Consider the following 26,737-nt stretch of genomic DNA (forward strand, 5'->3'; position numbering starts at 1 on the left):
AAGTCCTTAAATTGATTTTGGTTTAAAGTATTTACGCTACAGGATATCACATGCAACATAACACTTCCATAGTAGCATGTTAGTACTTAAGTGAGAAAAAAGGACAATGTACAAGTCTTTTTCAAATTTTATTTTAGACCAGCAATGTAGAGAAATATTCCAGTATATATCCAATTTGATTTTCAGCTTTTCACTGGCCTGTTAGGAATGCTTGCAAGCAACTTTTTTTCAGTTTGTATGTTAAATTGCAATGTTTTGTGTAGTACACCTTTATTTTACCAGTCTCAGTTCCAGGTTAGCAGGATGTGTTGATGATTGAAGGCAAGCCGCAACCTTTTGAGAGGTAGGGCTTTCATCATGCAGTTCTGCTCCTGCCTTCATCAAGGTCAGCCAGTTACCATTAGCTCCTGTTTTCTTCATTCTTTGCCTTCTTTTACCTACCTTACTACTTTAATAGTATAGACAGCTTAGTTAGAGTTTTTCATTCCTTATCCATGTAAGTGCTCTGGGAGCTTTTTTGGCTGAGGAATGGGTGCAAATGCTATAAATAAATAAATAAATAAATAAATAAATAAATAAATAAATAAATAGCCCAGTGTGGATCCACCCATTTCTATCCTAGTTTCTGGGGACTTACAGGATGGGAAGTCCATTCCCAGGATGTTTCAATCCAAGGTCAGTGGTCACTAGCAAAAGAGACAATGAACATCAACTGGCTGGAACTCAGGGCTGCTCATCTGACTCCAGCACTTCCCAAGCCATCTTCCCCTTCCTTATCTGAACCAACAACACCACAGCCAAATGGAATATCAACAAGCAAGGCTCAACTCAACTCTGGGATCTCCAGAAGGAAACTGCTAATGAATTGGGCGGAAGTCAACATTCAGTTTTTCACTTCAGAGCACATCTCAGGCCTCCTACATATCCAAGTGGATTGGCTCAGCAGGAAGCTCAGAAGTTGGATCAGGTGGAGGGGCAGCTGAATTTACAAATATTCCAGCTCATCCACTATTGTTTCAGCCAGTGTCAAGCCTACTTCTTCACCTCAGAAAGAAATAATCAGCTCCCTTGCTATTTCACCAGGTTTCACACTCTGAAAGCAGAAGCCTGGGGTGCTCATCTTGCTCTGACCTCAGGAACTACTCTATGCATTTCCCCCAACACCTGTTTTGCTACAAGTCCCATGCAAGACCAAGGAAGAAATTTTGGCCACCCTGACCCTGGTTTCACAAAATCCTGAGTCTCTACATCTGTCCGCCCCCCTTTTTTTACTACACAGTCAGCTGACTGTGGAATTTGAATGGGAACGTTTTACAAAAAGAAAGTTCTTGTCAGCAATGATAGACATTTTTCTTTATTCCAGAAGACCTGCTGTAATACGCATCTACCAAGCCACCTAGAAGCCTTTTCTCCTGTCATACTCCACCAAGCTTGACATTTCCACCATTCTGGAATTTCTCCAAGAAGGCCTACAAAAAGGTCTGAAAGTTAATACTCTGAAACATCAGGCAGCAACGATCGCCTTAGTTCTTTCAAAGTCACGCTCTCCTCCCCTCTCCTCTTCCTCCTTACTAAAATGCTTCTTCAGAGGTGCTGCACTAATTTGTCCCCCCACTATTGACAGATTCCCTTTATGGAATCTACACAGGGTCCGTTTTGCCCTGCAATGGCCCCCTTTGAACTTCTCAGATGAGTTTCTCTCCAAATCCTGTCTCTCAGAGTGGTTTTCCTCATTACTATTGCCTCTGCCCACAGAGTCTCCAAATTAAACATGCTCTCTATCACTAGACATCTCTGTATTTTCCACAATAACAGAGTAGTTCTCAGGACTGATCCCTCCTTTCTGTCCAAAGTCTTCTCTTGTTTCCACCTTCAACAGGAGATTGTTTTACCAACCTTTTGCCCATCCGTGGTATACGCCAAGGAAAGGGCCTGGCACTCACTAGATGTTTGTAGAGCCCATGTTTGGACAGTGTTCTTGAAGCTACCAGCATGAGTTTGACCAAGCTGCGGGAGGCAGTGGAAGTCAGGAGTGCCTGGCGTGCTCTGGTCCATGGGGACATGAAGAGTCGGACACAACTAAACAACAACAAGGTCAATATAGCCAGACTCAAAGCTACACAGACAATTCAAGAACATATTTGTCTCCTTCCATCCCCCATCCCCCCCCCCCGGGAATAAGGTCTCAAGAACCACTCTTTACAGATGCATCAAGGCATGTATAGTGCTAGCATACAAAGCCTAAAAGATCTATGTTCCTCAGCATATCACAGCCCACTCCACTAGGTCCGCAGCCACTTTGGCCACCTTTCCCTCTCACACTGCTTCAGGAGATTTGCCGCACAGCCACCTGGGCCATGCCTTAGCATTTTACCAGACAATACTGCTTGGACACATACACCTCACCTGAGGCAGTGTTTGGTCAGAGGGTCCTGCAGCAGGTGCTCCTCCCTAGCTCCTGCAGCTGTAGCCCACCCTAGGGAAGTTAGCTATTACACATCCCATCCTGCTAACCTGTAACTGGAAATGGAGAGAAGTACAGTTTCACTCACCTGAAATGTAGTTTTCCATTCCCAGTGATAGGTCAGCAGGTCCCACCTTAGGTAGTGGGCTGCAAGAGTCTTTTTTCCTTTCTGTCATTTCCTTATACCATTCAGGTTGGTTGTAGTTTTTGTTAGGAGGAGGTAGGTTTTCCTCCCGTTCTTTATGACTCCTGCTTTCTTGAGCTTGGTGAGTCCTTGAACTGCATGATGGGAGCCCGGCCTCCTGAACGGTTGCTTCCTGCCTTTGATCAGAAGGAGGAGCCACCAACCAATCCTGCTGACCTGGAATTGGGAATGGGAAACTACATTTCAGGTGAGTGCAACTGTAGTATTGGGTTCCCCCCGCCCCACAAAAAAGTACTGGACACAACTGATATGTAAATCTCCCATGCCATCAAAGGGAACAAAATTTATCCTTATCTTGTGCCTATGATTTAGAAATAAAAAGAGCTCTCCCCTTCTCCCCCTCTCAGTGCACAAAGAGGGGAAAAAATATTTAGGAGAGAGAGCTGACATGAGTTTTTTGAGAATTGACAGGCTAGCATTTAGAACATTGTATGCTCCATAAAGGTCAAGGTGCTGTTCATAGCAATGGAAGTGATTAAACTACTGTTCCTGATTGGTGTATTGTGCCTGGGGTATATGAAATACACAGTGTGCTCTACTGTAAACACTCACTTTCAGTAAATCATTGTGCAATGGTAGTTGTCTAATACATTAAGTGGTTGGTTTATATTTTATATAATTGCCTAGGATTTTCTAACAATAGCTTAGAGATGTTCTTAGTCGTTTTTATAAAGAGAAATATCTCCTACGAGTTGTTCAAATAACTGCAATTATTCCTTCTAGGTCTCATGAATTGCGGTCAAAGATCCTTTCATTGCAGTTGCTGCTGTCTATTCTGCAAAATGCAGGACCTGTTTTCAGGACAAATGAAATGTTTATCAATGCTATTAAGCAGTATCTTTGTGTTGCACTGTCTAAAAACGGAGTCTCGTCTGTTCCAGAAGTGTTTGAACTTTCGCTTTCTATATTCCTCACTCTACTTTCAAATTTTAAGACTCACCTGAAAATGCAAATTGAGGTAAGTTAACATCCAGCAATTTAAGCACCTTACTTGAAGTAATTCAGTATCCCTCTAGGCATCGCATACTGTTCAGTTGAAATACAAAAGGTTCATAAAAGAAAAATTTCGTTTTAGCCTCAAACTAACTTGACTTCGTTAGGTTTAATGATCACCTTGTTTTAAATAAACTCATATAAATTGACCCAAAACTGCTACTTATCAAGAGCACAATTTATTGCAGTATTCAAAGAAAAGAATTGTAGATGTTATCCCTAAGCAATTTTTTATTGCTGGCCTGAGTTTACTAACTAATTAACTGTTAGTTGAGCATTTCATTTGCTACTGTATTATTGTCACCTGCCACTGCTCTCCTTGGTTTTACACATTATCTGTACCAACATGTTGCTGTTTTAGTTTGTATTTCAGTTGTTTTTTCATGTTGTGTAATGTTTTTCTTATAAATCTTCAGTAAACATCTAGTTGGGGGAGTGGGGTGAGGGGAGAGAATAGAATTGTACCCTCATGCAGATGTTCAGATAGCAAAGTAGGGAATCAGGATCATCCATCTCCACCTGTCATTAATGTGTTGGATTTCAAGTTTGTGTGGCTTCACTTATAGACCCTTGACGTAGGTAATCCCTTATCAGCGTGATCTTTGCAGCCTAGATACTGGAAGCAGGGCCTATATACTGTGTGTGTGTGTGTGTGTGTGTGTGTGTGAGAGAGAGAGAGAGAGAGAGAGAGAAGGCCTCTATGCAAATTTGAAATAGAACACATGTGGGCACGGGGATTGATTTATACTCCATTTTTCTTTTAAAATCGTAGCTAAAGCTGCTTACAATAAAAGAGAAGATAACATAATAAAACAAAGCAATAGAATAATACATCCATTAAAATACTGAACAGCTTTAATGAAACTGATGCTTCAGTCAAACCAGCATAAAAGCATTGTCTTACCTCTAATTAACACCAAAAGTACCTGAGAAGTATAGGGTAAAACTCAATACATCATTTGTCTTGAAAAGGTCACTATAAGGCGCCAAATTAATTTTTCATCATACAAATACCTCTTGCCAATTTATGAAGCTCATACCTAAAATGAATGAGTTTCTTCATGGTTCCAGAAATACTAATAGAAAACATACTAAATTAAAATATATAACTGTGTAAATGTATATATAAGTGATTTGCATATTGAAATGACAGGCGCTGTACAGTTTATTACATTCTGCCTCCACCTTTGGAAAAAGGCAGGAAGTTATCGTTTTCCAGTGGTGAAGATGAGAGTTGGTGATGAGGATTTAGTCTTATGTGTGCTCTGCCTTCTGCTGTCCATCTCCTATTTGCTATGTGGCAAGCTGTTTTAATACTAGCTTTGTGTGTTGATCTTCCCATTTCCTGTAGGCACTGTGTGCATATATAAAATATAGGAAATTTCCATTTAGATGTGTCTCTTTGGTGGAAAGCGGGTACCTCTTTTAAGAAACTTTTCTCAGGACCTCTACTCAGCCATGCTGATGAGATTTATGAAAAACAATAACCTGACATGTCATATTCTAACCCGTATAGAGGCAAAATACTTAGCTTCTTAGACAAAAGAATCCAAAGAATTGTGAAGTTAGTTCTGTGATTCCCAAAAAGGGCTCTAAGAGTTGTGGGTTGTTTGACATGACATTGGGTTGAACTGGTCCCCCAAAAAGTTCAAAAACAACAATATGGGCTAGTCATAAGTAGCTCTTTGGCTTCCAGCCATGGGAAAGTGATGAACACAATGTTTTATTTACAGATAGGTAGCCGTGTTGGTCTGCCATAGTCAAAACAAAAAAAATTCCTTCCAGTAGCACCTTAAAGTCCAACTAAGTTAGTTCTTGGTATGAGCTTTCGTGTGCATGCACACTTCTTCAGATACACTGAAACAGAAGTTACCAGACCCTTCTATATAGTGAGAAGGTGAGGAGGGGTATTACTCAGAAGGGTGGTGGGAAAAATGGCTTTGTCATGTATAATGAGATAAGAATCCAATGTCTTTGTTCAGACCAGGTCTCTCCATGGTCCATTTTTCACCTTCTCACCCCTTGCTTTTTCCTGTAAGACCTATTGCAGTCGTTAAGAGTCGTCAACAGGCTCATCACAGCTATCTGCCCATCACCCATTCCCACCACCCTTCTGAGTAATACCCCTCCCCACCTTCTCACTATATAGAAGGGTCTGGTAACTTCTGTTTCAGTGTATCTGAAGAAGTGTGCATGCACACGAAAGCTCATACCAAGAACTAACTTAGTTGGTCATTAAGGTGCTACTGGAAGAAATTTTTTTTTGTTTCGACAATGTTTTATATTGCTCTATCAACAGGCTTCACACAACTGATACTTAAGTATGTAGCTATTGCCGCTTATGCCCTAGGTCAGATATTAACTAGTCTGAAAGCTAATGTCAGATGACGAAAGCATTATATTCAAGGAGGTTCCTTTTCCAAATGAAAAAAGGCACTTTAAGAACCAGTTGCGATGTTCTCTTTCATGGTTTCTGAATCCAAGAACGAACATTGAATCCATGCACCATTTCCACCCTGCCTACCTCTGCACGCTGCCTTCAGTGCACAGACCCTGGCTTTCTTAAGCCAGGGTTGTCTTTTTTTGTTTCTGTTTTGCTTTTTTCAACTTTGCCTAGCAGGACATCCAAATGCAATTTAACAGAGCTGATTGGATAGTAATTGGAGTGAATGCAATTACAGTTAAAATCAGACTTTGTGACCTACAAGAACTCTCTATGAATCATTTCCCTTAAATTAAAATGTTCCTGTACAACACATGGCTGCCTATTGTCCTGATGAAGGAAATAACATATTTTTATTAGCATCGGTGCTAACTCTATATAGCAAGATTAAGATATGAATTTATATATGTTAAGCTTTGCATGGGCCAGATGTTGGATTATAACAGTTAATGAATGAAGTACAGGGTTTGGGAAATAAACGTAACTTCTTTCTGTCCATACCATTTTTCCTAGGTTTTCTTCAAAGAGATTTTTTTGTATATCTTAGAAACCTCTACTAGCTCCTTTGATCATAAATGGATGGTTATACAAACACTGACAAGGATATGCGCAGGTATTACTCCATTGGGCATACCTATTTGCTTTTCAAAGGTTTAGGGTCACATGTCTTGCTGGTTTTGAGGGGTTTTGTTGCTATGCCTATATGTTTACCTAGCAGAGCTTTTCAATGTATAATTTTGTTCCTGTTACAGATGCCCAGAGTGTAGTGGACATCTATGTAAACTATGATTGTGATTTGAATGCTGCAAACATATTTGAAAGACTAGTTAACGACCTGTCCAAGATTGCTCAAGGAAGAGGCAGCCAAGAACTTGGAATGACCAACATTCAGGTAAAAACTATGGCATATCTCAGTATGCTTCTGGTAGTAAAAAAAACCAATTAAATTAACATGGAATATTACCTAAATCTTTTTGCAAATATATACAAATTATTGCAGGAGCTAAGCCTGAGAAAGAAGGGACTTGAATGCTTAGTCTCCATATTGAAGTGCATGGTGGAATGGAGTAAGGATCAGTATGTAAATCCCAACTCTCAAACAACCCTAGGTAAGCTGTTTTGACATTCTTATTCCTTAGTGACATGTTGACCTGAAATGCACTGGAGTTGATTTTCCTGTTTGCTAAGTATGACAACTTGCCCTGCTCAGATATGTAAATTACAGCAGCTACAGGTATGATTGGGCTTTGCATGCATGTGTGAAGTCTGCAAATAATAGAGCGTTGGATCCAGAGAGACACCCGTAGAGGAAATACTGGTGTTGGCACTGTTCTACAAACTGTTACACAAGAGACTTCAAACAACCGCGTTCTTACCCAAGCACATATTTTTAGACCTTGGGCAAGATATCATGCAATACCCTGTGATGACAGAAGCACACAATTATCTCTCCTCACATTTTGTTAAGTTGGGAAAAGTTCTTCCATTTGCAGTAGTTTTCCCACAGCCACTTGCCAGACGGTTTCCTACATCCTTTACAGTTATGTAAGCTGTTCTTATGTCATCATATAATGTGCTGCAAAGATTCACAATGTCTAGAATTGTAGCATGCTTTGATCTTGTAAAGGGTTGTATCATTCGTTATAATAAATACATCTGTCAGGGTACAGTGGTACCTTGGTTCTCAAACTTAATCCGTTCTGGAAGTCCATTCCAAAACCAAAGCGTTCCAGAACCAAGGTGTGCTTTCCCATAGAAAGTAATGCAAAACGGATTAATCTAGACTTTTAAAAACCCCTAAAACAGCAATCTAACATGATTTTTACTATCTAACAAGACCATTGATCCATAAAATGAAAGCAATAATCAATGTACTGTACATAAAATAAATAAGACAGTATTGTAGATGATAAAAATTTAAAAAAAAAAAATTCTTACCTTCACTGATGATAGTCATTGTTTGGATGGGGGGCTTTTATCCATTTCTGCAGTCACACAATCAATCAGTCAGTAGCTGAACTGGGTTCCACAGAGTCACAAAAACAAATTAACCAAAAAAGCCTCAAAAACAAAAACACAAAATAAATAGCAAAAACAAAAGCACCAAACTTAATCCATTTTGAAGTCCGTTTGACTTCCGAAATGTTTGAAAACCAAGGTGCAGCTTCTGATTGGTGCAGGCGCCTCGGAAACAATAGCCGACAACTGCACCAGAGGTTTGGCTTCTAAAAAACGTTCAAAAACTGGAACACTTACTTCCAGGTTTTTAGCATTGAGAACCAAGGCGTTTGAGAACCAAGGTACCACTGTATTATTTTAAATCTTTCAACTTTTTGTTATTCTTCTTCTATAAAATTAATTTTCTTCCAACTTTCAGATCTGATATTCTTGTTTAGGTTCATTTTCCCCAAAAAATAAAAATGTTAATCTTATGGCTCTCTGTCACATAGAACTAGTGACGTATATCTTACTAAATATTATTAATAATTAGACTTTGAATATGATGATGGACAGTTAACAAATCGGCAACTTCTAAAAATAGTACACATTTCAACTAAATTGTAAAGATCATTTTCCTTTGCTATTCTTGTGCAGGACAAGAAAAACCCACAGAACAAGACAGCACTGAAACAAAACACCCTGAGACAATTAACCGATATGGCAGCTTAAATTCCTTAGACTCCACAGCTTCATCAGGAATTGGTAGTTATAGCACGCAGATGTCTGGTACTGACAATCCAGAGCAGTTTGAGGTTCTAAAGCAACAGAAGGAAATAATAGAACAAGGAATAGATTTGTAAGTTTATTTGTTTAACCCATAATGTAAATTGTCAGAATGCAGGGGAGTCTCCTGATACCATTTTCTTTCATCCACTACCTTTTACTTCCTTTGTAGAAAGAATATTGTAGCATCTATTTTTCAAAGTGCTAACTTCACTGGAACTGTACTTACAAACTTCGAGGACTACAGACTTACAGGCCAATTATAAACATTAATCAGATTTAAGTCTTAACTGCATTCAGTAAGACTTATTTTCTAGGATGTGCACTTGGGATTTGAGCTTCAGTTTGACTCTGGTTTTCTTTTGGCCTTTTACCTCACAGTTACTAAGGTGTTACCCAATTACATCTGTGCTGAAAGCTTTGGTAGTTTTTTTCATTCCTTGCTTTCCTGAGCTACTGCTGGAAATGGAGTAGGGTGTGAATGCAGTTGTTTAAAAAACAAAACTCAAAAGCCAGAAATGTGGACAAAGATCAGATGGAAACAGCAGTGATAATAGATATAAAGTCAAGGAGAAGTAGACTAGTAATATTGCATAGGCATTTAGAAGGAATTTAGAATTTACTGTGATCTTATTCTTATGTGTATTAAGAAGTAATTATGAAGAACTACGAGGTGGAAATATGACAGCCTGATGTTAAAATATATTACGATTTTTATATCCTTTCCCCACTCTTGTCAGCTTCCTACCCCACAAAAATGCATTCAAATATTTTAACAGTATGGTAAATTGGAACTTCTCCTACTAATTTACTATTGCTTAGGGATGGGTTTCTTACTCTTCAAATTATGGCTCAGATCTGGAAGAAGATTCTCTGGGTTTTGATTTTTAAATGGGTCTTGGGATGATTGTGGTGCCAAGTTGTGAATCCCCCTCAGCATACAGATGTTTTTGCCTTGTATGTGCATTTTCCGTGATTAATGAACATGTGATTTAACATACAGGTTTAATAAGAAACCAAAGAGAGGAATTCAGTACCTGCAAGAGCAAGGTATGCTTGGTACTACTCCTGAAGATATTGCCCAGTTCTTGCATCAAGAAGAAAGATTAGACTCTGTAAGAAAAATGTTATTAATGTCCAATGTATTTCATATGCGATTTACTTTGTAAATACAATTGCAGTAGTTTGAGCTAGACTTCAACTCATTCCTATCATAACTGTGTAATGGTAAAGAAGTGTTTATAGCTACACCCCCAGAGAGTTCATTTAAGCACACCCAAGGGCCTCACATGTCCAGCAGGACTTGTGGCAAAACAAATTGAAGCAGCAGCAGCCCTTGTACCACTTTCCCCACTGCTTGGTAAACTCCCCAGAGTTACAAAAGTAGTTTGCTATGTGAGCAAGAGACTACATTCTAAGAATAGACCTACTGGCTGTCTGGAATATGTGTGGCTTGCATATAGCTTAGATCTGATTATGAATTTGTAATAGATGGATAAATAATCCCATTTCAAGCATCTTAAGAGTTTCATCACAAATAAATGGAAGGCTTTCTCATCTGTAGTGTGTTATCTAATATAACTGCTCTCCCCTTTCTAAATAGCTGGTGGCAATGGGGAAAAGACTGCCTTTACTGGCTTCAGCAAAGTAAAATTATCCCAGGTTTCCTTGGTGCAGCAGCATAGGATCATCCTAAAAGGACAAATACAGTACCCATTTTTATTTTTAATTGAAATGTGAATACGCTTCTGAAATCTAGGGCATCTTATAGGTCAAGATGAATGTGAAGATGATCTTCTGGCCATGTATGATCTTGGTTGATTAGAACTTCAAATTTCAGAGCTTGAATGATGCAGAATCTGTTATGGGCCAGAACCTAATTGTCTCAAATGCTGTGGGCAACAGTTCATAGAACTGGGGATTGGGGGAGTGCAGTAAACTCCTGAAGGATACTATCCTAATGTGAGGTTGCTCTCTTGCTTACATTGGCAGTCAGCCAATTTCTTGCCTTTTTTAAAATGGAAGGAAGGTGGTTTTCTTCCCCTGTCAAGCAATTCACTGGAGCTAATAAACTTTCCTTTGCTGTAGTGTGGATTGCAATAGTCAGCAACCAACAGAGCAACATATTTTGGGTGTTCATTTTTTAAATATTTAAAAAAATGAAAAATGCAGTATGGCTGGATCACTTTCCATTTGGTTGTATACATGTTGACCTGACCTGGAATTAATTATTTTCATTTTAGACTCAAGTTGGGGAGTTCCTAGGAGACAATGATAAATTTAATAAGGAAGTTATGTATGCCTATGTGGACCAGCATGACTTTTCAGCAAAGGATTTTGTTTCTGCTCTGCGCATGTTTTTGGAAGGCTTTCGTCTTCCGGGAGAAGCTCAGAAAATAGATAGATTGATGGAGAAATTTGCTGCTAGATACTTGGAGTGCAACCAAGGGTAAGTGGCTTTCTCTTGCCTTTGTCTAATCTATAGCTGGATAAAGGGGGAAATTGATTATATATATTTTTTGTTTCAGGCAAACCCTCTTTGCTAGTGCTGACACCGCTTATGTCTTGGCTTATTCAATTATCATGTTGACAACAGATCTCCATAGCCCGCAGGTACATCACTTAGAACCTATTAATTATAACTTGAATCTACAAAGTGACTCACTCAGGTTTATTAAACCAGCACCATTTTAAGCTGACTTTACTACTGATTTAAATAAATCTTATTTTCCTCCTGCATCTTAAGTCTTGATTGCAACCCCTTGACCCTGGAACACCTTCCCAAGAGTTCCAGATGGCTCCCATGTTGATGATTTTTAGGCAGGTGGTAAAAACTTATTTATTTCTTCAGGCTTCTGGCCTGTTTTAAATTCTGGCCTGCTGATTAGATTTGTCTGGGTAGATTGTGGGGTTTGTGCATGCGTATTTTAAAATGCTCTGTCCACTTTTTGTATTGTGTTACTATGTTGTAAGCCTTTTGAGGGCCGAAAGGCAAGGTACAAATAATTTTATAAAGTCTGCTGCTTTCTGCCACAGTAGGGGCATTTCTGTATATGAATGTGTTACAGTACTTTAGATAAGGAAACCGACATAATGAAACATACTTTTGCTTAGATGTTACCAGCACTATTAATAGAACAGATATATTATTCAAAGGCACCCACAGAGAAAAGTTTGGTGAATGCTAATAGGCAGGCCGTTCGAGTGCACAGTGTATTGAATATGAACCAAGCCTTTTTCTTCAGAACTGCCCTTGGAGAGATATGGAAGCTTCCATTATCATTCTGAGTTTTATAGCCCACTTCTACGTCCGTATGAAGTTGATGAAGTTTAATCAACAGTAGCAGACTGGTGGGTGATGGAGGAGAGAGAAAGAGAGAGATACCTGAGTGTATGGACTAGATGGGAGCCTTCCCTGGGTCATATTTTTTCTTGAAGGTGCCTCTCTTGGTAGATTCTGTGACTATGTATTCATACATCCTGGTGTAATTCCTACTGATGTTGCTTTCATGGCTAATAACTGCTCCCCCCCCCCAATTTCTAGGTAAAGAATAAAATGACAAAAGAACAATACATTAAGATGAACAGAGGTATCAATGATAGCAAGGATCTCCCTGAAGAATATCTATCTGCCATATATAATGAAATAGCAGGGAAAAAGATCTCAATGAAGGAAACAAAAGAGTTAACAATACCAACAAAAACAAGTAAACAAAGTAAGCCCCCACAGCATACCAAGCTTCACAGAATATTTGTTGCTTCTCGCTTTCTTGTTGATACTGACAACCAACCTAATAAAACTATCTTGTGATAATGTATCTTTCAAAAAAAATATTCAGTGAGCAACTACATGTACACATCTCGTTACTCTTCTGCATTCTCTGTCTTTATATAGGGATATAAAACTGTGTGCAAATAAATGGCAACAGCAAAACTGCACTAAATTGCAGTATAGGAGAGAAGTTAAAATAAGTGCATTTTCATATTTCATATATATGTAGCTTTCTGTTGAAACCAGCATATGCATTGTATGTTTTTTATTACAACCATGATTTTGTTGGAACTGAACCTGTTCTTGTCTAAATTTCTAGTTGTATAGGCATGTTTCAAACAGTTGGCCTTTCTTCTTCTCCTGCTGCAATTGATAACACTCATGAAATCTGTAATAGTTCTTGTTGCAACCATTAACTGTTCAAATTTCAGCTCTGAATATCAACATATTATATATTGGAGTCAATATTTTCAAGGGAGTAGGCAGAGTTTTGTTAGGGTGTAGCAAATTATCCCCCTCCTTCAAAACCAGTCCTTTTCCAGTTTTATTTGTATTCTTAAGAAAATCTATGTGTGTGGCTAAATTGTGGAAAATAAATCACTTGCGATAATGAGTGGGGAACCTGGACCAATGCTTCCATCATCCCTGGCCATTGGCCATGCTTGTTGGGGCTTATGATGCACAGTCCAGCAACATTGGAGAGCCATGGGCTCCTAATACCTTCTTTAGATTATTTCAATGGGGTGAAATTTCCTCTACTCCTTTAGCATATCGCCCCTTCCCCAATTTGAAAACTGAAAACATCTTGTTTAAAAGCTAAAAACATTCCATTGTGCCTTTGTCTTGTGAGAAACAAGTCAAACCTTATATGGTAAAATGGGCAAAGGTTTTACATTTGTATATGGTACGTTTAGCAAAAAGTGGTAGAACTGTTAATAAGAAAGTGGAATTTAGTTTGATATATCGTAGATGTCTGAAGCCAAGAGAGTACTGAGCAAAGATAAGGAATAAAAGAGAGCTAATAACACAGAGATCTGGAAACTGACCCACTCTTGTTTTTGTTATACAAGAGATTTGCCAGTGGGTTTCCAGTAAATAATTATGTATATCCGCATTGTATTAATGGTTAGATTTTGTATGCCTATCAGCGAAGGACAGCAATTCCTACAGTGCGGGTAGAATATCTGACTGCATGGTTATTTAAAAAACAAGCAAGTTAGAATGTAGGAAGGAAGACAAACATAAAACAATTTTTTATAGGATGGAAACCAATTATTTATTGAATGTTGGCAGAACAGAGCACGTCCATAGGCAGAAAACATTTATTTCTTTGATTAAAAACGTACCAACATGATTGTTACAAGTTGTGCATATATTGCTGGTATTATAAGTATGCATTTCTTTGTATATTTGTTTTGTCTTGGTTTAGATTTTGTATAGAATAAAATGTTCTTAAAATGCTTCCAGGTGTAGCTAGTGAAAAGCAGAGGCGACTTCTTTATAATTTAGAAATGGAGCAGATGGCTAAAACAGCTAAAGCTCTGATGGAGGCAGTGAGCCATGTTCAAGCTCCTTTCACAAGCGCAACACACTTGGAACATGTAAGACCAATGTTCAAGGTAAGTCTTAAAAATATTCCTCTTTTGTACTATGACTACATGATTCCTCTAAAGAGGTGAATATTTTAAAACACTATTGAAAGCAGTTCTTTGCTTTCTAAGAACACAAATTTCACTATCGCCAGCGTCAATTACTAGCTACCTAAATGCATAATAAATAGCTTAACAAGCAATCTTAGGCGCAAGGAGCTGGTAGAGAGCATGGCAGCACAAACGAGGGCAGCGTAAAGTCACAGCAGATCCTGGGCCTGTTCAGAAGCCCAAGGGGGGAGGAATTTACAGAGTGGCAACACAAAATACAGAGAGATGGCACGCTTGGTGTCACCGTGGTAACCAAGGCCAACTGTTGACATACACATCAGACAGTTCCCAAACTCCCTGTCCAGAGTAGACGCACTGTGAAGCCATGCAGAGAGAGCCCATGGATAACAACAAGAATACCCCTGCTGTAGAATGTAAACATGGAAGTAGGGGCAGGGCAATTTGGTGACTCTAGCAATATGGCAGCCATAAATGCAGTATACCCTGGCCATGCCCATCATATGCCATACCAATCACACAGTAACAGTGTGACCAGGGTAAATAAACCCGTATGGGAAACGCCAGCATCCCCAAGCTTTATTTATTATAGATTTAAAACTAAATAAATGAAAATCAACTGGTGAATCAAGTTTGTCCGCATTATAGATTTATAATACTGTTCACATTTATCTGGACTACTTAATAATGAAAGTGTGTGCTGCTGTTTGAACAATTTGTTGTTGTTGTTTATTCTAGTTGGCATGGACACCATTCTTGGCTGCATTCAGTGTCGGTTTGCAAGACTGTGATGACACAGAAGTTGCCTCTCTTTGCCTAGAAGGCATACGATGTGCAATCAGAATAGCATGCATTTTTAACATCCAGGTAATACTGAATTCTAAGTTTCAGTAAAAGTATTGTAAATATTCGTGATTATATAGTAGCATTGTGCCATAAAATACATAAAATACATTGTGCCTCCAGGTCTGGTCCTGGCCGGAAGGATACAGTAATCAGCAAGGGAAACCCACATGACCTGAAAGTGTTGCTGTGCAATGCCAGGTCAATGATGAATAAAACCACTGCCATCCACGACCTGATTGTGGATGGAGGATTTGACCTGGCATGTGTGACAGAGACCTGGTTGGATGAAGCAGATGGGCCTGTCCTTGCCGCTGCTTGCCCACCAGGTTTCTCTTACGCACAGCAACCCAGGTCATGTGGGCGGGGAGGGGGGGTTGCAGTGATTTTTTAGGAAGTCATTAGTCTGCACCAGGCGTCCTATTGGGAAGACCCAGTTTTCTGAGTGCATGTTCTGGAAGTTGGGCAATAGGGGCAGTACAGGATTCCTACTGGTGTACCGACCTCCCCGCTGCACCAAGGATTCCCTGCCCGAGCTGCTTCAGGTCGTGGCGGATACTCTCCTGGAGACACCTAGCTTGGTTGTCCTGGGGGATTTTAACATCCATGCCGACACGACCTTACAAGGAGCCGCTCGGGACTTCGTGGAAAGCATGGCCTCCATGGGGCTGTCCCTGAATAAGTCTGGCCCAACTCATAGCCACGGACATGCCTTAGACTTGGTGTTTACCTCTACGGATGTTGGTGATCTGACATTAACTAAAAGCGAAACAAAAGAAGTGCCATGGTCAGATCACTTCCTGGTGCAACTGGACTTCTCCGCAACCCTTCCCCTCCGCAGGGAGGTGGGACCGATTCGGATGGTCCGCCCCCGCCACTTAATGGATCCAATTGGCTTCCAGAGAGTGGTAGGGGATGCTTTATCCCAAGTTGATGGCCTTTCAGCTGATTCCCTGGTGGCCCGCTGGAATGCGGAGTTAACCAGGGCAATTGACTGTCTGGCTCCGAAGCGCCCTCTCCGATTGCATGGAGCCCGGACAGCCTCGTGGTTTTCCCCGGAGCTGAGGGTGATGAAACAATCATTGAGACGGCTAGAGCGCCGGTGGCGGAAAACTCATTCTGAATCAGACCGGACACGGGTTAGAGCTCAACGTCGAGCCTACCAAGTGGCAATGGCGACGGCGAAGAGGGCCTTCTTCGCCGCCTCCATTGCATCTGCAGAAAACAGCAGCAGGAGACTTTTTCAGGTGGTTCGCAGTTTATCGGAACCACCTGTACCACCGGGGCCTGGTAGGGACCCCAAGATCTCCTGCAATGCTTTTGCAAAGTTTTTTGCAGATAAAATCGCTCAGATTCAGAAGGAGGTAGACTCCACCGTGGGAGCAGGGCCAGGGCGGGAGAGTGCTAGAGTTCTGTCTGGTCCTGTTATATGGGATCAATTCCAATCTGTTACCTCCGAGGATGTGGACAGGCTGCTTGGACGAGTGAAACCGACCACCTGTCTCCTTGATCCTTGCCCATCCTGGCTGATAAAAGCGAGCCGGGAAGCGCTGGGCGATGGGCTCTGCGGGGTGGTGAATGCTTCCCTCTGTGAGGGAGCCTTCCCAGACCCGCTGAAAGAGGCGGTCATTAAACCGCTTCTTAAAAAAAATCTTTAGACCCGGCCAATTTGGCCAACTATCGCCCAGTCTCAAATCTGCCATTCTTGGGCAAGGTGATTGAGCGGGTGGTTGCTGAACAACTCCAAGCACGCCTGGAGGAAACGGACCATTTGGATCCCTTCCAATCAGGATTCAGGCCTCACCATGGGACTGAAACTGCCTTGGTCGCGCTGGTTGATGATCTCCGGCGGGCTAGGGACAAAGGTGAGAGCTGTTTCCTAGTTCTGCTGGATCTCTCAGCGGCCTTTGACACCATCGACCATAACATCCTTCTGGACCGTCTAGAGGGGCTGGGAGCTGGGGGCACTGTCATACAGTGGTTCCGCTCCTTCCTCCTGGGCCGTGTCCAGAAAGTGGTGGTGGGGGGTGAGTGTTCAGACCCCTGGGCTCTCACTTGTGGGGTGCCTCAGGGTTCTGTCCTCTCCCCCATGCTTTTTAATATCTATATGAAGCCGCTGGGAGAGATCATCAGGGGGTTTGGACTGGGTGTTCATCAGTATGCAGATGACACCCAGCTCTACCTCTCCTTTAAATCAGAACCAGTGAAGGCGGTAAAGGTCCTGTGTGAGTGCCTGGAGGCGGTTGAAGGTTGGATGGCGGCTAACAGATTGAGGTTGAATCCTGACAAGACAGAAGTACTGTTTTTGGGGGACAGGAGGCGGGCAGGTGTGGAGGATTCCCTGGTCCTGAATGGGGTAACTGTGCCCCTGAAGGACCAGGTGCGCAGCCTGGGAGTCATTTTGGACTCACAGCTGTCCATGGAGGCGCAGGTTAACTCTGTGTCCAGGGCAGCTGTCTACCAGCTCCACCTGGTACGCAGGCTAAGACCCTACCTCCCCGCGGACTGTCTCGCCAGAGTGGTGCATGCTCTAGTTATCTCACGCTTGGACTACTGCAACGCGCTCTACGTGGGGCTACCTTTGAAGGTGACCCGGAAACTGCAATTAATCCAGAATGCGGCAGCTAGACTGGTGACTGGGAGTGGCCGCCGGGACCACATAACACCGGTTCTGAGAGATCTGCACTGGCTCCCAGTACGTTTCCGAGCACGATTCAAAGTGTTGGTGCTGACCTTTAAAGCCCTAAACGGCCTCGGTCCTGTATACCTGAAGGAGCGTCTCCACCCCCATCGTTCAGCCCGGACACTGAGATCCAGTGCCGAGGGCCTTCTGGCGGTTCCATCATTGCGAGAAGTGAGGCTACAGGGAACCAGACAGAGGGCCTTCTCGGTAGTGGCGCCCGCCCTGTGGAACGCCCTCCCATCAGATGTCAAAGAGATAAAGAATTGCCTGACATTCAGAAAACATCTTAAGGCAGCCCTGTTCAGGGAAGTTTTTAATATGTAATGCGGTACTGTTTTTAACACTGATTGGGAGCCGCCCAGAGTGGCTGGGGAAACTCAGCCAGATGGGCGGGGTATAAATAAATTATTATTATTATTATTATTATTATTATTATTATTATTACATGGTGTGATTTTCCAACAGTATAATGTTATATCTTACTCTGGTTTTAGCTTATTGGTGGTTTTTTTGTGGAATGTTTTAATAACAGTTTGTACTTACAGTTATATTGTTTTATTCTTTTTGTAAACTGCTTTGAGCTTTTTTACAATTATTTAGTATATAATCGTTGTTAAACAAATAAAAGTCACTTTAAAAATGGAAATAATTATAGATTTCAAATGTCAATGAGATTAATATATGCATGAGACTGCAAAGTGGTTATAAGGTTATCGTTGGGCACCTTGCCAGCACCTTGTACTTTTTCTAATTAATAGTTTACTAAGAGAGAAAAGACATTCTCATACACAATACAGTGGTACCTCGGGTTACATACGCTTCAGGTTACAGACTCCACTAACCCAGAAATATTACCTCGGGTTAAGAACTTTGCTTCAGGATGAGAACAGAAATCGTTTAGCGGCTGCGCAGCAACAGCAGGAGGCCCCATTAGCTAAAGTGGTGCTTCAGGTTAAGAACAGTTTCAGGTTAAGAACAGACCTCCAGAACGAATTAAGTTCTTAACCTGAGGTACCACTGTATAGGCAGAAAGTAGTGGTTTACCTGAGTTTCATCATGAGTAATTCCAGTTCTTTTATTATTTTGGTATAGGAAAAGCTTCCTTAGTAAAATATGTTGCTGTATCTTTTAGTACACCAACTACTAGGAATTCCAAACCTGTTCACTTTGGGGGAGCAATCCCTACTGATTAAGCTTCAACATTACCTTTATTATGTTGATGTATCTGGAAAACGGCTGAGTGTAGATCTCAGAGCTATTTCTTCTGTATTTTGTTGTGCTGAGTGAGTTCATACCATTGTAGGCAAGTGTTAGGATTCCTGATTATCTCATTGAGATCATAACCTTTTGGGTTTTAATTTTGTTCATGTATGGAACAATTGTTTATTTTTATTATATGGATAGATATAGATATACTGCCTATTAAGAAAACGTCTCAAAGCCAGCAGCACTGAATCAGTACAAAATTTAACTAAAAATGTTGTGACAAACGGCTGGCATCAGATTATAGATGTCCAAAATGGTAGCTGTTTTCCTATGTTCTTTGAAGAACTTGAGGAAAGCAGGTGACTCTCATAATTCAGTTTGCACACTCCCCTAGGAGTGATGCACCAACACATAAAGAGAAAAAAGCCTAATTCCTATATAAAATCTGGTTCACAACTTTTGTAGTATTTGTGTTTGAGTACCGTAAGGAAGCAGCCAGAGTCTCCTGTGTTTCCCCTCCCTCTATTACACTGGCTTCAATATTGACATCTTGCATCTCTGTTAATACAATACGATGGTGTAGTAACTGCTGTGATATCTAGCAGTAGATGAACTAGGTAAATCTTGATGAATTAAAACACTCATTTTTCTTCCTATAGCTTGAAAGGGATGCTTATGTCCAAGCACTAGCAAGATTTACTTTACTTACGGTGAATTCTGGTATTACTGAAATGAAACAGAAGAACATTGATACAATAAAAACACTCATTACAGTGGCTCATACTGACGGAAATTACTTGGGAACTTCTTGGCATGAGGTAGATTATATTTTTAATTGCTATATAATAACTGAATGTGTAGAATATACACTCTGTGTATATATTTGCATAATGCATAGATAACTTTTTCATATACTAAAACCATACAGTGGTACCCCGCAAGACGAACGCCTCGCGAGACGAAAAACTCGCAAAACGAAAGGTTTTTTCGTTTTCGAGTTGCCTCGCAAGACGAATTTCCCTATGGGCTTGCTTCGCAAAACGAAGCTTGCCCCGGGACAGCGGGTCTTCTCTTTTGAAGCAAGGGGCGGCGGGGAGATCGCTTCTCCCCACCGCCCCTTGCTTCAAAAGAGGTCCGGGGGCAGCTCTTCCCGCTGCCCCCGGACCTCTTTTGAAGCAAGCGGCTGCGGGGAGATCGCGTCTCTCCGCAGCCGCTTGCTTCAAAAGAGATCCCGGACCTCTTTTGAAGCAAGCGGCTGCGGGGAGATCGCGTCTCTCCGCAGCCGCTTGCTTCAAAAGAGATCCCGGACCTCTTTTGAAGCAAGCGGCTGCGGGGAGATCGCGTCTCTCCGCAGCCGCTTGCTTCAAAAGAGATCCCGGACACCTGCCCCAGCCGCCGGGCTTCGTAGCGCTGCTGCGAAGCCGGGCGGGGGGGCGGGAACACCTGCCCCAGCCACCCCGCTTCGGAACGCTGCTCCGAAGCGGGGTGGGGGGGCGGGAACACCTGCCCCAGCCGCCGGGCTTCGTAGCGCTGCTGCGAAGCCGGGCGGGGGGCGGGAACACCTGCCCCAGCCACCCCGCTTCGGAACGCTGCTCCGAAGCAGGGGGGGCGGGAACACCTGCCCCAGCCACCCCGCTTCGGAACGCTGCTCCGAAGCAGGGGGGGGCGGGAACACCTGCCCCAGCCGCCGGGCTTCGTAGCGCTGTTGCGAAGCCCGCGCCCCCCAGCCTTCAGAAGAGGTCCGGGGACAGACTGTCCCCGGACCTGGTCTGAAGGCGGTTTCCCTAGGAACGCATTAATTGATTTTCAATGCATTCCTATGGGAAACCGTGCATCGCAAGACGAAAAAACCGCAAGACGAAGAGACTTGCGGAACGAATTAATTTCGTCTTGCGAGGCACCACTGTATTGTCAAATTTAGCTGTATATTGATATTGTTAGGAGTGTTTGTGTCAGTGTGAGATACCTAAAAGGTTTCTGGAAGTTTGCTTGTGTGTATGGATGAAAATTGCTAGGGTTTACTAACATTTGATGTTAAAAATGATCTGCCTTTCAGTAGATTGGTTATTTTATTTTGCTGTATTCTTTTTTAAATTCAAGATTTTGAAATGCATCAGTCAGCTTGAATTGGCACAGTTAATAGGTACTGGAGTAAAGCCACGTTACATCTCTGGGACTGTGAGAGGACGAGAAGGTTCTTTTACAGGAACAAAGGATCAGGCACCTGATGAATTTGCTAGTCTAGGAATAGGCAAGTATTGTAAATACTAACTACTAGCTGGCAAAATTGCTTTAAGTACATTATGTCTGCCTTGTTGCTGGTTTAGCTTTGTTGGTGACTTTTCTGTAGAAAGAAGAGAACTATACCAATATTATATTTTATTGCCTGGCGACTTCATGACATTTCCTTAAATGCCAGGTGAAAACGTTTCTCTGACTCTTTTTTAAGATACTTCTTTATTCATTTTATGTACAATCGTTACAACAGAAGGCTTCACATCTAAGATGAAACAGTATATAACAAAACCTTGAGTCTCATATTTTCGTTTGTACAGATTCTTCTCAGATTTCCTTATTTTACTGTTCCTTAATATTTGTTTCTCTACATCCAGGCCTTTGGCTGATTAACATTCTGTGGCCTTTTAAATTGTGTTTGTGGGGTGGGGAGTTATTGGTTTGTTTTCATTTTATTACGTATTTTGTGTTCCCATTTTGTATTTTTATGTTGTGAACCACTACTACTGATCAGATGAAGCACAATATACAATTTTAATTAAAAATAAGAATGGATTGTATCCAAAGTTATTCATAACTGGAGTGAACCTATTGAAATAACTGAAGGGGACTAACATAGGTGTATTATTTTCAACGGGACTTTGCACTAGTACATAGTTCTTCCATCATATTCCATGCTGTTACAGAGGGCCCTGTGATTATCAGGCGTGGCCTTTTTTGAAATATAAGGAGTCCAGTGGATATTTGGGGCGGGGGGAAGCAAAAATTAGAAAACCTTTCTTGCACAAGTGAAAGTTATTTCTACTAACATAAAGTCACCAGTCTTTGTGTAAAAGAGCTGTATGTGTCATTGGGCCTTTATTCATAATGTTGACAGACAACAGCTCCTAACAATAGCCAGATGACATTGCAGTGGGAAGTGGTGTGTGTCCTAACTCTAGCACACAGATTTCATCCATTTTTACCATTATCTTCAGTATTTCTAGCACATATAATTATTTCAATGTTTGCAAAGTTACTTTTTTTCCTTCCTCCCTTCAACAATCCATCCCTTCTTTTAAAAATTGATGTATCTGCTAGTTGGAGGAAATATGGACTGGAAGCAGATTGCAAGTATTCAAGAATCCATTGGAGAAACTAGCTCACAAAGTGTTGTTGTTGCTGTAGACAGGTATGGTATTGTATTTGCCTTTTGCTTGATACTGTGATGTTTGTATAGTAGCATAAATATTTTGGCTGCATTAGAAATAGTCATAATACTTGTTAGCGTTTTGGGTTTTTTTTAATGATACTACCTCTAGTAATGTTTGTTGATCCAAAGAACTAAATGATACAACTGAGTTAGTGAGGGCGAAATGGAGAGGGTTGGCAAGGTTGCGGGGGCAGAAAGAAGGACTTCAGATGTGTTTGCGATCCACTTTGCCCATCTTTGTACCTCTGGCATGGGAGGGGAAGCAAGGGGATGTCTGCAAAACTTTTGAGAGGATCAGCACGAGGCAGGCATTGTAAGCCTTCCTGCATTTTCAATCTCTGACTTGGGGATTTTGACTTGGGGATTTTTAACCACCTGTCAAAGCTGAGGTGGGAGCCAAGGTTCCCCCCACTTGGTCTAAGGGGAGCTTGGTGAGGTGTGTGTCTGGTAAATGGAGTTGTTGGCAAGTAATGCCAGCAGGGACACAGCTCCTAGTATATGAACAAGCAGTCACCATTTTGTGCAGGGGTTCCGTTCCCAAGCCCTGCAGGCATCGGGGGAGTGTGTATAAGCATGCCACGCCCCCATTCTTCCCTTTCCCAGGTCCAAAAGACCCACACATCGGCAACCGCACATCAGTTGGACATGCCTAAAATGGCCGTCCCCTGTGTATAAATATAAACACACACATATATATTTATGTCAAATATTCAGTGGTAGGGTTTGTTGACCTTTAATCATCTTCGTATATATTGAGGAAATCTGCCGTGAAAAATTCTTACACTGTTTTGTTAAATTGTGTCTTTGACAGAATATTTACAGGATCTACAAGGCTAGATGGAAATGCTATTGGTAAGTTTTGGACACTGCTTACCATACTAGTGTATTAACATTTGTTTAAAAATACATATTAAGTGGATTCTCTGTGGATTTAACAGTGGATTTTGTTCGATGGCTTTGTGCTGTGTCTATGGATGAACTGCTGTCTGCCACTCATCCTCGGATGTTTAGCCTGCAGAAGATAGTGGAGATTTCTTACTATAACATGGGGAGAATAAGGCTTCAGTGGTCTAGAATCTGGGAAGTTATTGGAGATCATTTCAATAAGGTATGCCTCATATTTACTAGCTCTTCCACAAAGCCAATTGGACTTTTTAATCTATATAATAAAAATGCCCCATCAGCATTTTGAGTGCTGAAGATACCACCAGTTAATTACTACTTACTGCAAGTTAGACTTTGAGAAAAGTTTTAGAAAATAATTATGCTAATAAATAGTTCTACTTAGAGGAAACGGTGCATTTTTAACGTTTTTGTATAATTTCCTACTGGTTTTGCCATACAGATATTTACAGATTTAAATAATTATGTATATTTTTTGCTTTTTACATTGCATATCATGAGTTTCCAACTTGGCTTTGCTAGGTTGGCTGTAATCCCAATGAAGATGTAGCTATTTTCGCAGTCGATTCCTTAAGGCAGTTATCAATGAAGTTCTTAGAAAAAGGGGAACTTGCTAATTTCCGATTCCAGAAGGACTTCTTAAGACCATTTGAACATATCATGAAAAGAAACAGGTAATAAATGATGTGTAATGGGTGAGCTACCTGAAATCATTCTCTCATTCTCTAGTGTACAAAGCTAAAGCTTAGAGTTTTAACTACTAAATTGTTTGTAAATTTTGTCTCTGTTGTAGATCTCCAACCATTCGTGACATGGTTGTTCGCTGCATAGCCCAGATGGTAAACTCCCAAGCAGCAAACATCCGCTCAGGATGGAAGAATATTTTCTCAGTTTTTCATCTGGCTGCATCTGATCAGGATGAAAGTATAGTTGAACTTGCCTTTCAAACTACAGGTCACATTGTCAGTGAGTACCCATGTATAATTTACAGCCTTTTGCCAGGAGGTATAATATATTGTGTTCTTACTGTGTTGCTTTTTAGCTTCAGAATTTATTTACGTAGTAAAACTTAAATAATAATACTTAATAAAAATCATTTTGCTTTACTGCATAGATAAGGGAACTTGTGGCCCATCAGTAGATGCCATTGGCCTACAACTCCCACCATCCCCAGCTGGCTGGGGGTTTTAGGAGTTGAAGTCCAGCATTATCCGGTTCACCCCCACTGATTTTATCAAGATAACATCTGTATCTTAAAAAATCTTAGAAGTTGTTTACTGTGGTTTAAAGGGCAGATATTCTAACTATTCATCTGTACTTTCTTTCCTTCCAGCAATTGTGTTTGAGAAACACTTCCCAGCAACTATAGATTCTTTCCAGGATGCAGTTAAATGCTTGTCCGAATTTGCATGCAATGCAGCTTTTCCAGATACAAGTATGGAAGCAATTCGCCTTATTCGTCATTGTGCAAAATATGTATCAGAAAGGCCACAGGTATAATTTATAGGTGGTAGTAGTATTTATGTACAGCTTCATCTGCTAAGTCTTGACCATAAATGTTCTGGTGTAAAATAGAGGAGAGAATTTCATGGGATGACGTTTGTTTCTGAATATGATGCAGTTTCAACCAAGGCCAGAGCATCCCCCCCCCACCCCCGGAGACCATGGCCTCTGGGGGGGTCTGGTCATAAAAAATCTCTCTCTAAAGATATTAATTCCAAGATATGTGTGATATATATTTTATAATCCCAAAATAGTATTTAATGAATTTACAGTATGTATTCCAGATTATTTAAAAATGATTTAGGAATTGCTTTAAAATTAATTTTAGGTGCTGTTCACCAATGTGAATTTAGGAAGCAGAATGAATAACAATAACAACAACAATAACCATAATTTTATTCCTTCCAGTTAGCACCTTAGAGACCAACTAAGTCAGTTCTTGGTATGAGCTTTCGTGTGCATGCAGACTTCTTCAGATACACTGAAACAGAAGTCACCAGACCCTTATTATTTATACCCTGCCCATCTGGCTGGCTAAGCAAATACTGTGTCTTCTTCTTTGCATTATAAATCTAAAGAAAGTTTTTATAAATAATTTTAAAAATTATTTATTAAAAGCAATTTTGTTTTTTTATCCATCTGTCAGCAGGATGGAGAAGAAAACAATTTTTGGCAACTCCCCTCCCCGAATTCAGAGCAGATTACGGGAAAGGGGGATCAATTGGAAATGGCTTCATTCCTCTGTAAACACTTTACATGTCAGTTGAACAACTCCATTGGATGTCAAGCTATAGGTGTAATAAATTATTGCATTTGTTAACATCCTTTTGGAAATTCTGATGAAGGCAATAGTTGGATCCAAGGTGGTATTCAACTAAGTCTTACTCAAAGTAAAGGTAAAGGTAAAGGTACCCCTGCCCGTACGGGCCAGTCTTGACAGACTCTGGGGTTGTGCGCCCATCTCACTTAAGAGGCCAGGGGCCAGCGCTGTCCGGAGACACTTCCGGGTCACATGGCCAGTGTGACATCACTGCTCTGGCAAGCCAGAGCTGCACACGGAAACGCCGTTTACCTTCCCGCTGGTAAGCGGTCCCTATTTATCTACTTGCACCCGGAGGTGCTTTCGAACTGCTAGGTTGGCAGGCGCTGGGACCGAGCAGCGGGAGCGCACCCCGCAGCAGGGATTTGAACCGCCGACCTTTCGATCGGCAAGTCCTAGGCGCTGAGGCTTTAACCCACGGCGCCACCTGTGTCCCCTACTCAAAGTAGGCCCATTGAAATTAACGAGCATTTTAATGGCAGGTCCATTAATTTCTATAGGTGTCCTCTAAGTAAAAGTTAGTCGTATACTGCCCACACAACTGCTGCTGTTTATAGAAACCTCTCTGAATCAGGGCCTGATATGTGATAGTTAAAGTAGCTTTACCTAGGAAACAAATTATAATTTATTTAGCATCAACTGGCATGATGATTTTCTGGGTATAGAACGTAGAAATTGCATTTAATACTGTGTTTCTGCTGTATTAAACTTGTGTTTGCTCCCTAAGGCTTTCAAAGAATATACCAGTGATGATATGAATGTAGCTCCAGAAGACAGAGTCTGGGTGAGAGGATGGTTTCCAATTCTCTTTGAGCTTTCCTGTATCATCAATAGATGCAAATTAGATGTAAGAACCAGGTAACAAGCCATATTTGTAATTCAATTTTTTAAAACATTTTGTTTCACTTGCAAGTCTTCAAGCAAGAAATGGGTGGGAAATAACATTGTTTTTGCCATATAAGCAATCTGACTATCAGCAGGAGACAGCATCTTGGAAGGAACTGAAAAGCTGAGAATACAGGTCCTCATAACAGTTATGCAATTATATCCCTTTGTTTGCTATAGGGACTTATTTTCGCTTAGCAAATCCATT

The 26,737-nt window shown here is 41.1% G+C and overlaps 1 protein-coding gene across 1 annotated transcript in view; it reads left to right on the forward strand.

The window, feature by feature from the left end:
• ARFGEF1 (ARF guanine nucleotide exchange factor 1) overlaps positions 1 to 26,737 on the forward strand; it is a 71,591-nt gene that overhangs the window by 33,637 nt on the left and 11,217 nt on the right. Inside the window, exons 10-29 of the mRNA XM_081918465.1 lie at positions 3,393 to 3,627; positions 6,619 to 6,718; positions 6,858 to 6,997; positions 7,106 to 7,214; positions 8,701 to 8,902; positions 9,833 to 9,944; positions 11,073 to 11,278; positions 11,358 to 11,442; positions 12,374 to 12,545; positions 14,069 to 14,220; positions 14,998 to 15,126; positions 19,651 to 19,809; positions 21,092 to 21,251; positions 22,307 to 22,397; positions 23,230 to 23,270; positions 23,357 to 23,526; positions 23,844 to 23,995; positions 24,115 to 24,287; positions 24,655 to 24,815; positions 26,372 to 26,502. Of these exons, the coding sequence (XP_081774591.1) occupies positions 3,393 to 3,627; positions 6,619 to 6,718; positions 6,858 to 6,997; positions 7,106 to 7,214; positions 8,701 to 8,902; positions 9,833 to 9,944; positions 11,073 to 11,278; positions 11,358 to 11,442; positions 12,374 to 12,545; positions 14,069 to 14,220; positions 14,998 to 15,126; positions 19,651 to 19,809; positions 21,092 to 21,251; positions 22,307 to 22,397; positions 23,230 to 23,270; positions 23,357 to 23,526; positions 23,844 to 23,995; positions 24,115 to 24,287; positions 24,655 to 24,815; positions 26,372 to 26,502 (2,880 nt within the window). The remainder of the gene's footprint in view (positions 1 to 3,392; positions 3,628 to 6,618; positions 6,719 to 6,857; positions 6,998 to 7,105; positions 7,215 to 8,700; positions 8,903 to 9,832; positions 9,945 to 11,072; positions 11,279 to 11,357; positions 11,443 to 12,373; positions 12,546 to 14,068; positions 14,221 to 14,997; positions 15,127 to 19,650; positions 19,810 to 21,091; positions 21,252 to 22,306; positions 22,398 to 23,229; positions 23,271 to 23,356; positions 23,527 to 23,843; positions 23,996 to 24,114; positions 24,288 to 24,654; positions 24,816 to 26,371; positions 26,503 to 26,737) is intronic.

This window comes from Podarcis melisellensis, assembly GCF_964234715.1.
Source record: "Podarcis melisellensis genome assembly, chromosome: 7".
In the NCBI taxonomy this organism is placed as follows: Eukaryota; Metazoa; Chordata; class Lepidosauria; order Squamata; family Lacertidae; genus Podarcis; species Podarcis melisellensis.